Source organism: Anolis carolinensis, chromosome 4 (genome assembly GCF_035594765.1).
Source record: "Anolis carolinensis isolate JA03-04 chromosome 4, rAnoCar3.1.pri, whole genome shotgun sequence".
NCBI lineage: Eukaryota > Metazoa > Chordata > Lepidosauria > Squamata > Dactyloidae > Anolis > Anolis carolinensis.
In genome coordinates this window covers 218,952,058-218,965,047 of record NC_085844.1, presented here as the reverse complement: position 1 = coordinate 218,965,047, position 12,990 = coordinate 218,952,058, and the positions used below count along the sequence as shown (strand labels likewise).

Genomic DNA, 12,990 nt, shown 5'->3' with positions numbered 1-12,990 from the left:
ATAATTGACCAGCAGAGAACAATGATATTCCCAAGAAATTGGGGATTAGATGACTGTGCCTAAGGGTGGGAAGGGTGGGAAGCATGAGACAACTTATAATAATTGAATGGCCTCCTGTCACCACATCCTTGAATGTTACGTTGTCTGTTTACTCTTGTGTAAAGCAAGAAACCAAATAGAAATTGGCTGTAGGAGATGTAGTTAAAATTTTGCTGGCAAAAGGGTGGCAAAGGCATTCTCAACAAAATTTAAAGGATAGATCTTGAATGTATTAAAGAAAAGAAAAGTTGCATGTTGTAAAAGTATAATCTTTACCAGTGACCTGTGGCTTTCCAGGTGTTGGAATTCCAACTCCAAAAAAGCCCTAGCCATCTCGTACAATGGTCAGGAATTTTGGGAGTTGGAGTCCAAAACACCTGGAGAGCCACAGGTTGTGCACCACTGGTCTGTACACTTCATGTTGTATTTATTTTAAAGCAGAGGGATTTGTTTATAATAAATATATAGAGCCACTATTTATTTTTCCAGGGGATAGGGGGATTTTGAATTCTGAAGACTACACTGGATCTAGTCAGAGAAGTATGTGCAATAACCTCAAGACAATAAAGATTTCCTGGATGAAATGAAAAAATAGGGCTTCCCTGCTTGTCTCTGTCATATGCAGAATTCTCCCGCCCAGCTTCAGTAAGTGAAAATCATGATGGAATGGAATCAGACAAGAGAGATGAAGATAGCAAATATGATGGAAGGACGAGGTCTGAGACTGAGGATGAAGAAGTGACCACCCCAACAAAAATCAAGGAGCTAAAGGTAAAGCATTTATATCATATATGTCTTGGAAATCTGCAAACAGCCTTCACACTCGTTCCAGGGTGCCCACACCACTGCACATCCCCATTTATTGGGTGGAAGGAAAGTGCAGCATGAATAGGCCATTGCTACAGCTTTCCAACATTCTCCAACCCATAGCAGCTGGATATATTCAGAATTTTCCCTCCATTGATGTCTGATTTTTGCAGGGGCTTTCTGTAAATGAAGCTGCTGGATCTGGAGTCCTCCCAACTTCCCTTTACCCCATGAAATTTCTGACAGTTGTGAAGTGAGCTCATTGAGAAAAGCTCAGTGGATGCTGGGTGTGTATCTAGACCCCTTTCTTATATTCACAATGTCTATACAAATACAATCTATTCCAGAAACTTACAAAATCCAAAATCCAAAAAACCGCTGGGCCCATTTCAAATAAAGAATAATGAATTTATGTGCACATTTCCAAGACAACTGACAACTCTTAGGAAATAGACAATAGATCATTTTAGCAATGATTTCTCTCCTCACCCCTTTAAATGAGATGTAGAAAATTCTCATGCCTTGTTGCAGATTATCTTTTTCTTGGCTCCTGACTTTAAACTGTCTAATGTATATGATGTGATTTCCCTCAACTGACCTTGCCAGTTGCTTTCTTCCTCCCACCTCTTTCTGCTATACCAGCCGGAACAAGAAACCACCCCAAGGCACAAACAAGAGGTATAATCTCTCTGGAATGTCTTAATTCCATATCAGTGCATCTTATTTTTCATCCTTCTCTTTCAAAACGCAAACACCATTCTATGTAACTCTATTTAGTGGAATACAAGGTGCAACTCAGCTTGGTAATACAGAGCATTCACCTTAGATCACATTTCAGACAACCTTGATCCTTAACTGCAAGGCAAGTTCTTCAAAACCCAAGCTGCATCTTTTATCCCACTAAGTACACCATTTTTCTTCATAGATCTACCTAGCAAGCAGGTTACGTCGGCTACTTGCTTCCTTGGAAATCATACCTATGTATCACCCAACTGACTCTCTTGTGTTTTCCTAGCATTCCACTGTCTCTTGTTTCTTTCATTTTCCGGCCCTGATGACTTTGGGTAGGAGATCTTTATTCATGATACAGAAATAGAAATGATGAGAAGTTATATCTTTAAATTGCAGGTCAGAAGATCTGAATCACTGTTCATATATTTGGCCAATTTTAGTCAAAAATGAAATCAGACTTTCCAGCTATCCGCTGGCTATCTTGCTAAATAGCAGAAAGCAGAATTACAAAGTTGCTTGTAATGGTGCTTGAATGACAGAATTGATGTAGCACAAAACAAGTAGAGTATGGTATATTAGTTTTCTGGCCCATTACAATATGTTGAAGATAGCTGTGAACAAGAAGTTTAAATAGTTCTTCATTAAGCGTACCCATTGGTGGATCCAGTACAGCTTTATTTATTCATGTATTTATTTGGCAAGACAGAATTGCAAAGCAATTGTTGAAATAAAATGACGTTGAAGTAGGGTTGAATCAGGCTATAGAATCAAAGCCAGAAAAAATAAACATAGGCTGCATTCCAAGTTTGTCATACTAATTTTTTCCTGTCAGCCACTTATTGATGCCTGATCATTTTCACCATCTTTTTCTCAATCTTTTTTTCCATGTCTCCTGAAGACACACAAATGCCATACACATACCTATTCTCTGAGCCATTGATCTTCAGTGCCGGTTTTTATTTCAACCATGTTGTTCTGTCATCATCCATTACTTCTGCATGTTTTGTAATGCAACCCTTTATGGTCCTTATTTACAATCTCACCAATACATGAATGGGGCAAGGAGCAAACTGCTTCAGAGATGCACACTGTTACCATTATGATTATCTATCTATCTAGGGCCATGTTTTCCTAAATGTGCTTATTGTATGCTGCAAGGAAACTGCTAATCTGGAGCTATGCGAGGGCTGCAGTCCTGTATCCAATTATTCTGAAGAAAGCACTATGAAATACAAAGGAACCTATTTCTAAGTATTCGACCACACTGGAAAAGCTGCATCAAGCATTCATCAAAACAGGAGGCTGCTTTTTGCATCTTTGCATGATTCACTGCTCTGCCCTTGTCTTCCTCCAGTCAGCTCCACTATAGGAAAATAATTTCATGACACATTTGGGAAATGTTGCTCTAGGATGAGAACTAGCTACATTTTATGGAACCTGATTACGTTTTATGGAACCTGGATAGTCTTGAAATGCAGAGGATGCTTTCATCCAGAAAACAACAAAAGATTAGAAGCTGGGGATATGGGTCCATTCAGATTTAAATTCATATGTGCATTGAGTCTGCAGATTAAAAGTCTTCCTCTCTTTGAATCAGTTTGCACAGTACAACAGAGTGGAGCTTCACTTGACCACAGCTAAAAATAAAATTGATGATTTAAGTTCTTTATTGTGAGCCATGCATGTTGCCTTAATCATTGAATCCAAACATGTTCTACTTTTGCTACTATTTGGAACATTCTGTTTCTGGTTTCTACTTCACATTTTAATTTTGATGCCACTTTGGTCAAAGACTTGATGTCCTGAGGCCACCTAGTGGAAGTAAGCGTAGAGACCATAAACCCAGAGTGGGGACATATCTAGCTTTCCCCCCATCCCTTTAGCTGTTGCCTCTGGAATTACTAGTCTTCTAATAAAATGTGTCACTGAAAGCTAAGATTTCATTGCAGTTTACTCAAAAACAAATACTCTAAAAGGCATTCTTTTTTTAAAAAAAAAAACTGCTCAGTTTTGTTTTTTAATTTCACGGTTTGGAGTAGGGTTTTTTTTTTTTACTGTAACTCCCAGAATACTTCAGTTAACATGAGCAATATGCTTCTGGGAATTTGCATTCAAAAAAACTTCCAGGCCCAAGCTCTGCTTTTCCTCAAAGATAATTCTTGAATTCCTTGTCTTACAGAACCTGTCTTTGACAGGACCTGTCTTTCAGAATGACTGGTCAGCCTAAACTGTGCTACAATTAAACTGAAAATGGAAGTGTGTACTTCCAGATAATAATGATTTCCAAGATTCTAAATTAAATGAAGCTTCCACCTCACAAAATATTGCTCATTTGTCCCACTCATGTTCCCTTCACTAACCCTCTCCTCAGTAGTTACCTTCCCCTTTCCCTTCAAAAGTTTTTAGACAAACCGGAAGATGTTTTACTAAAGCACCAGGCCAGCATCAATGAGTTGAAGAGGACCCTGAAGGAACCCAACAGCAAGCTCGTTCACAGGGATCGGGATAGGAGAATGCCTTCCTCACCTGCCTCTTCCTCTCCCAAACATGAAGATGAGACACCAAAAGGAACTCCAGAGAAGGCCTATGAGGTTTGTTTTGCTGTTATGATAATGATATGAAGTTTGACTGGTGGGTATCAAGAGTCTACACAAATGTGGCTCATATGCATTTACATTTTACACTTGAATCTTTATCTACTCTGCAGCCCAACGAGTTAGTAATCAGGAGCTCTGCTGCGTTCTGTACTGTCAGAATCATTCCATGCTTATTTATATGGTGAACACTTCATTTTCTCTTCCTTTAAAATGATGATTTCTTCAGTTCTAGGCAAAGATATAAGTAGCATCTTAACAGTAAGATCCATTTTTCACCATCTTCTCATACTCTCTGCAAAAAAAAAAACTCTTTGGGAATTTGGACATGAATTGAATGATCACTAAGTTGATACACTGTGTGCCGAAGAAGGTCTTGAAGAACTGACATCCCCCATTAAAAAGATAATGCAGCAGGTGATGGGAAGACCTCTGTTTTGAGAGCCCAGAGCTTTACTGCCAGGTAGAGATGAACATGTGCTAGATGGGACAATATCTTAAAACATAAGTGTATTTTTTCATTCTGCAGCAGCTGCCAAATCTGTATGTGAAGAATCCTCATTAATTCCATATGTTTTATAAAGGCCTAAGCAATGCCCGACAACATATTTTCATAATTTTGTAATTAAATTTTATAATGGGCAGGTTCCTGGTACTAACTATTCATAGTGTACAATTTAGAGTGAAGTGCTGCATTATACAGTGGTGGCTTAGTTTAGTCAAAGCTTTTCAGGTTTGTTGGTGTCACAGACTGTAAATTCTTCTGCTTTCACATTTGCACCATGCTTGTCACTCTCAAACCTACTCTACTTTGGAATGATCTCTTAATAAATGCAAGGTTAGAATAACTACATTTCATTCTGACACTTTCAATAACTGCTGACCATTATATTTTTTAAAGTATTCAGGGAGATAAGAATTTCTTAGGATTTCAAATGAATTTATACTACTCCCTGTCGTTATCTGAATTAGGGTCCATCACGGCATACCAGAAGACAGGCAACTGGAATATTCTTTCTTTGAAATTAGATATACTGTAATAATCACTACTTTTAAGAATTTTTGCCAGTATCTTTCAGTTCATCATGGGTTTTGCAAATGTACTGACATCATGCACGGTTGTTCTACATTGTTCTGGAAACTTTAGGTAAGAATGGTTTATAAAAGAAAGAAAGAATTCCATAAGTGAGATAAATGTTAGACCAAACTACAGAAGGGGCAGGAGGAAGATGATAGCAGAACTGGCAGAACAAATAGGAAATAATATTATGTGTAATAATTTGTCTTCAACATTGGTATTGAATAGCCATACTGAAGTTGTGAGATATCTGTAATTCCGTAGATTAAAGTAGGGCTGGTTGAAATGATGTTACAGCTGCTAGGGGAAGCTATTTGAAATACTTTCCTATGATGGCAACTGTATGCAGGCGGCTTAAGGACAGAAAGCTACTTGCCATGCAAATTGTACTGGTTATGTCATTCTATGAGAGAGGGTTACTAATATTATTTCACCTGCATGGAATCATTTCCAGGTGGGGAGGAGAATGTAACAATTTCAGTATAGTGGCTTTTCTGTTCAGCTTTCTCAGAGTTGTGTTCCCTGACTAGTCCTGCACTCTAGTTTGGGAACACCATTTGCTGTAAGGGTAGAAAAGGAGGGAGATACGGAAGAGCTTTGCACACACCGTATGCAAATGGGAATCAAGGCTATTTAAGCCTGGTCCTCTTCCTGTTCAGTCTTCTTTCTTTGCAGAGACTCACAATGAAAACATATTGGGGACATACTATTTAAACCTTTCTAGGCAGTGGTTTGGAACCTTACAGGGTTTATGGGAAGCGATTGTATTTCATTCTTGTTATAGTTTCAATAATATTGGGTTGTTGTATGTCTTTCGGGCTGTGTGGCCACGTTCCAGAAGTATTCTCTCCTGACGTTTCGCCCACATCTATGGCAGGCATCCTCAGAGGCTGTGTGGCATGGATAAACTAGGCAAGAAAAGGAAAAAAAAATACATATCTGTGGAGAGTCCAGGATGTGGCAAGAGTCCTTTGTCACTGGGAAGCTAGCATTAATGTTTCAGTTAATCACCCTAATTAGCATTGGAAAGGTTTTGTCTCTTGCCTGGGGGGCATCCTTTGTTCAGTCATTAGCGTCCTTGGGTCTCCTCTGCCCTCAGAGTGTTGGTTCCCATCTACTGTTTTGATTTTAGAGTTTTTTAATACTGGTAGCCAGCTTTTATTCAGTTTCATGGTTTCCTTCTTTCTGTTGAAGTTGTCCACATGCTTGTGGATTTCAGTGGCTTCTCTGTGTAGTCTGACATGATAGTTGTTGGAGTGGTCCAGCATTTCTGTGTTCTCAAACTGTGATCCCAGCCATGAAAGCCTTCGACAACACTTTCAATAATATTCATAATAAATAAGAAAGGGTGGGAGAGAGAGAAAGAAGTTCGGCTACTTAGCTGTAGGTGAACTTTATGTTTGGGAGACAAGTCGATTTCCCTCCAACTGCCTGTATAATTTTCCTTTGCAGCTGCATTCTCGTGTGCTGCGTATGAGTGAATGGCTTGAGGGAAGGAATTGAAATGCTGCTTCTCTCCTTTTCTGAGGCCCTAATCTGACAGGCTTTAGACCTTGAACTTGGGGTAGGCTGCCACACAGATCAGTTCCCCTCTGGTGATCATTCTTGTTGGATTTAATACATTGTGACCCTAGTTCAACTAAGCCTTTGTGTCTGTTTCCTTACTTGCTGTCTTTGCAAAGTTGCAACTTAGCAAAGAGTTGTTTCTTAAATAGTCAGTGGGCACCTTAAGTGCATCTCTTATCAAGAGCAAAATTCCTTTGAAAGTTGCGTGGAAACTCAATTATCTCAATTGTCTTTTCATATTCATGAGAGGTCTAAATAATGAAAATAGTCCAGGAAAAAGTTCTGTTTTTAAAATATTATCAGTATTATATTGGATAGAAGCAAAATGCCAAGATGTTTCTTGCTGCACAGCTATATCTGAATTTAAAGAAAAGAGTAGAACTTTTTATATACAGAATGGCTTATGAACATATGAATATCTCACATACAAGCTTTAACATGAGGCTTATGATTTTGATGCTTGTGCTGAAACCTACATTTCTTTGTCTCAAGAGTTTTATTCTGGATATGTTTTTCTTTTGTATTTTGCACATCAAAGCTAAGCTGAATTGGCCTTGTCGTTTCAGATAAAATAGAGGAAGATTAGCTAGAAAATCTTATGGTTCTGTTTTCTTCTCTTTCTATTGACATGTACTGGAATATTTCCTTGACTGTTGCTTTAAAGTGTAGCCCCATGTTTCGGAAAATTGCCTGTATGTATATTATTATTATTATTATTATTATTATTAAACAACAACAATAATAAGAATAAGAAAAAGTAGTAATAGTAGAAGTAGTTGTTTATTTTTGTATCCGACCTCCATCTCCCCGAAGGGACTCGGGACAGCTCACATGGGGACAAAACCATAGTCATAAAACAAAAATCTACATGCACTCTAGGGCAATGTTTTCCAAACTCTGCTTCTCCAAGTGTTTTGGACTTCAGTTCCCAGAAATACCAGCCATCTTACTGCAAGTTAAGAATTGTTAAAGCTAAAGTCCAGAACATCTGGAGGAGCAGGTTTGAGAAACACTGCTCTAGGGAGATAAAATAACAATGTTTTCTATACTTCTGAACTGTGGATGTCTGAAATACTAAAATAGGAAGAATGTGAGATGGGCACAAATTATATGAGGAGGGTTTTCCCTGACAGCCTTCCATTATCCAGGATATATTTTTTTTGCATCTCAGATCAAATGGAAGAAATGACCACAGCTGGATGAGAAATACCCAGAGAAAGATATACATAAACTGATGGGGGTTGTGCTCTCCTCTTCTGTGCACATTTTTGATGTTGAAATTACACACTGCTACTCCAGCTATATACGTCAACATGGCAGATATATTAAGTCCCTTAAGGATTCATCTACAGAGTATTCTTGGATAAAAATGAGTGTGAAGAGCAGGATTTGCATTAGACTGAACTTAAACTTTGACATGGAAGTTGACTTGATTGCTCTGTGTTTGAGCATTTCACCAGATAGAGAGAAAATAGTATGTAGTAGCTAGATTCAGTTGGTCATTGGCTGCTACTGTCACTGGTATAGAGAAGATGGAAGCTGAAGGATGTTTTCCCAGAAAAATCACCAGATCAAGTTATAAGAGCAAGGTGAAAACTCCAGGAATTTAGCATATCCTCCATATTTTATTTACTGCCTGTCTTTCTCTGTCTCTCCCTGTTCTTCTCTGTCTGTCTCTCTCTCTTTCTGTCTCTTTGCCTTGGGGTCTTGGGTTTACCTGATGAAACAGATGTCAGAAGAAGATTCTCCAGAGGATCTGTCATCTGAGCATGGAGCTGCCTTAGTCATGGAGTCTTTTACACAGAAAAGCCTTGTTTCTTCTCCTGAGGTTATCACCGCTATCATTTTCTCTCTTTTCTGTACCTGTTTCTCCTTTTGTTTCCTTTTATGGTTGTTAGGATTATTTAGGATGAAATACTATAGTAACTATTGGGAATAATCCTTAATGAACTCAGTGAAACTTACTACTGGGTAGTCTTGTATACAGTGGCCTGATATAGATGACAGAGTCATTAAATTAGGGATTCATTGGGTACTTATCTCAAAGAAAATGTGTTCTATCTGTAGTAGTGATTCTTGATAAGAGAATAAAGGCAGGTAGTAGTTCTTGTGTGCCTTCAAGTCATGTTTGACTGATGGACCCTAAGCCAGTGGTTCCCAACTTTTGATCCTCCAAGTCTTTTGGCCTTCAGCTTCCTCAATTCCTAACAGCTGGTAAACTGGCTGGGATTACTAGAGAACCAAATGTTGGGAACCCCTGCCCTAAGCTACAACAGGGATTTCATGGGGAAAAAATGGTCCAGAGGAGGTTTACCTTAGCATTCCTCTGAGACTGAGAGAATGTGGCTTACCAAAGGTCATCCAGTCGGTTTCCATGGCTAAGCAGGGATTCAAACCTTAGTCTCCAAGTTATAGTACAACACTTAAACCACTATACTGGCTATTATTGCAACCTGTTGTCCTGTCTATGATATGTTTATGTTTTACAAGAGATTTTGAGGATACTAATGTAGGGGAATGAATCTGGACCTAGTACAAGGTCATGCATTCAAGCGGAGTTGTGTAAATCCTATAGGACAACAAAGTCATGTTGGTATTGTTTTCAGTTCTCCAACTAATTGATGTGCATGCATTCCATCTGAGTTGTGTAAATTGGATATCCCCATTGGCTGCTCAGTGCTTACACTTGCAAAGTATCCTATTGTCCAGATGATCTGACATGATTGCCATCACTTCGGAGTAGAAAATCTGTTTTGCATGCACATTTTCTTAATTCAGTCCTTGATACCTCCAGGGAAGAAAAGACTCCTACCAGAACCTCAGAGAATGTCCATATGTATAATTGTAAACATGAAGAGTTGCTAGAATACCCTGTTGTTTATCAAAATTACAGTAGCTTACTTTAAGTGTAAAGCAGGTATATGACATATAAGACAGTGTTTCACTCCAAGTTGTTTCCCCAAGCAACATACCGGTAGTTGGAAAATCGGTTCTCACTGTGAGATGGCTCCCTGTATGTTGAATCTCTCAGTGCAGAACAGATGTGTCACTCTTGTCAGTTCTGAATGTGGCTTCTAAACCAATCCAAGGTACTTGTTTTTAAGTACAGATATTGAATTCAATTGCTGTGGCCAAAGGCCAAGTCACAGAGTAGCATATTGCCTTCTAGTGGACAGTAGAAGACAACACATGAAAAACAGACCTGTTTGGTAAGGTCTACATAAAACAGAAGGGGTGAAATGATGAGTTCCTTAGTAATTCATGTGAGTGTAACAATAATAATATAATAAAACTTTATTTGTACCCCAGCACCATCTCCCAAAGGGACTCGGGGTGGCTATATAGGAATATATCTTTACTTAAGCAGCTGTATCACAATCTCAGCATTAATAGATCCTACATTAATCCTTCAAAATCATATATTTATCACATCTATTTAGTCAATTTGGCACCAACGTTTTTTTAAAAAAATTCTGCTCTGTTTAGGCATTGGTATGCCCTCTCTTCATTCCACACATTGTCTCTGAACAGTAGCCTTCTCAGTAGAGGAAAAGTCCTTGGCAGTTCTCAGTACAAGAGACAGCAGTTAGCTGTATTGACACACTTGGGTCCTATTGAAAACAATGTCAAAAAGTTGACATGGTTGGCTTAAGATGTGTACAATTAGGATTGAACAAATTAGAGCAAACCCATCAAATCAATCAATGCTATTAATAGTTATGTAGGTTCCATAGATGTAGTGGGGCTGCTGCAGTTGGGACTAGCATTTGAATCCAGCCTTATTCTCGCTAGCCCTTTTTAAAACCAGACAAAGAGTATTTAGCAGCAAAGAATGTGGATCCAAATAAGTTGTTTGGGTTGTTATCTTATCAAAGAGGTCCCAGACAATCATGCATTTTGATTCTTTAAACTCCTATTCTAAACATGTTTAATTAGAACTGTCTTGCATCATACAGGGAAATAGTCACAAAAGACAGAAATAGTTGGTTTAATGGCTGCAAAGACCATAAATCCACTTCCAGTTACATAATCAACTATGCACTTCTAGCAGGAAGCCCAACACGCTGCTTTTTGTGTCCATGGACAAACACATCTGACTTCATATACACTAGGATACACTCTTGTATTGTGTGACCTGCAGAGTTTGTTCTTTAAAATGCAGAATATGGAGAAAGATGAATACATTTAATACTGCAGTTGTTTGCCTTGACTGTTGGATGAAGTGACTAGTGTGTAGGGATGACTGAGAAATTTGTCCTTTGCTATTCCCTCTGCAGAACATCTTGACCACACCTCTTATAATCATGTATGAATTAGCTTACCTATCAAACAGATTTTGTAGATGTCAATGTTGAAAAGATGTTTTTAATTCTATGAATTTTGAGAAAAATAGTCATCTAATATATATATTTGAGAGAATGTTTTATAAATATACAGATTAATCCAGGAATGAAATATCGCAATAGGTTAAAAAAAAAAAAGCAAAAAAAAAGCTTGTCTATTCTTATTCTGGATAACTCTGGCACAAAGTAGGACTGATTTCAAGTTGCAGCTGCAAATCAGAGATATACTATATGACAAATTTATGTTTGCATTTCTTTTTTTAGCAGTTGGAGCATTGCTTCAGATTCACCAGGTGAACCCATATGACCAGCCCAAAAAGCATTGCCTTCACTCTAAGGGGACTGTTACGCCACACCATTCTAGCACTATATTTTTACTTTAACTGCCATTGTTGCAGCCTATGGTATACTAGGGTTTGTAGTTTTGATGAGTCACTAGAGCTCTCTGGAAGAGAATTCTAAATGCATCTTTCTAAGCTGCAATTTCTACAATTCCATGAGATGAAACCATGGCAGATCAAATGAAATAACAATATTTTGAGCAGTGTGAAAGGACCCAAAATCTACCTTGCTTCCTCTTAATGGCATACCCACATAGGCAAACCTTTAAGGTGAAAGTGTTGCGATGTCATTGTATTCATTGTGTGATCCCTGTTGGAACCACTTTAAGGAGAAGGATGCTGTAGTCTAACCTAAGAGAATTGGACATATAGTAGCAAGTGACAGAGAAGCAATGATAGCTTGAGAAGAGGTAAACATTTGGAAAGAATTTTTCAGAAAATATTTCTGACCTCTGAAAGTACAAGCGGGACTATATTGACTCCAAATATAAAATGAATGAGTACCTGAGTACAGACCTGTTTGTGGCAAAATAATTGGTGATAGAAAAGGAAATTTTTATGGATTTCTTAATATGTTAATGATAATGGGAAAAATAGCTCGTTGTGAATATGTTTCTGTTGGAAGTTATAGTGCAAGTTTGCTGTATTAATATTTGCCATGCAACTTGACATATAGTTGATAATTCATTCTGTAAATATGTTCAGAGCCACACCACTACTGCCCCACAGTTGCATGTGAATATTGAAGATAGCCAATAGCCCAGTCTGACCCACTGCAATGTACTCAGTGTGGTATATAACAATAGAGCAAGGCTACTTGCAAATCTTTCTTTCCATTAGCAAATCAGCAGGAATGTGGCCTGGTACAAATAAGAGATTCAAGAAGTCAACCCTGGCCCAGTGTCTCTAATTTTAACACTCTAAAACCCAGACTATAATAGCAGGTGCTTAATCTAATTGTTTGTCACTGTTGTACCACAGTTTCATCAATACGTACTCTTTGTGCTTTCTTCCATGGGGATGACTGAACTGTACATGGAGATGACTGAACTGCTGAGTCTGTACAGTATGTGATGGGCTTAGACTGCATACACAGCATAAAATACAAATCAGTACATATTAGTGCACAGCATTTTCAATGTTTAAGCACTTTGGTACTGCTGTGCTACATGGAGCACTAAATAGTAGACTTTCTTTTTTGCTGCCTCCTACACTTTGCTGAACTATTGCCTTAACAGCGGTTTGTGTAGCAGTTTCTGCTGTTAACATTCTTAGGCTTGCTTTTCTAATCCTAGCCCTCTGATCTTCTTTTCCTGAACATAAGTTGCTTTGGATTCAGGGTTACTAATGATTTGAACAGAAATTGTTGCTTTACTTAAGCTTCTCCAGAGAAAAAAGATATTACACAAGTGTCTAGCTACATTGTGCTTGCTCAATCAATGTAGGAAATCTTAGGATGCTTTTAGAGTCTAAAAACAGAGCACTGTCTT

At 38.2% G+C, this 12,990-nt stretch overlaps 1 protein-coding gene across 16 annotated transcripts in view; it reads left to right on the top strand.

Moving 5' to 3' along the window:
- The window catches only part of epb41l1 (erythrocyte membrane protein band 4.1 like 1), a 220,189-nt gene that overhangs the window by 192,286 nt on the left and 14,913 nt on the right, over positions 1-12,990 (top strand). For 9 of the 16 annotated variants that reach the window (XM_062978832.1, XM_062978835.1, XM_062978827.1 and 6 more), the window contains 4 exons: positions 665-810; positions 1,489-1,524; positions 3,978-4,169; positions 8,546-8,644. In XM_062978832.1, the coding sequence (XP_062834902.1) occupies positions 665-810; positions 1,489-1,524; positions 3,978-4,169; positions 8,546-8,644 (473 nt within the window). The remainder of the gene's footprint in view (positions 1-664; positions 811-1,488; positions 1,525-3,977; positions 4,170-8,545; positions 8,645-12,990) is intronic. The other 7 variants (XM_062978833.1, XM_062978840.1, XM_062978838.1 and 4 more) reach the window with 4 other exon arrangements.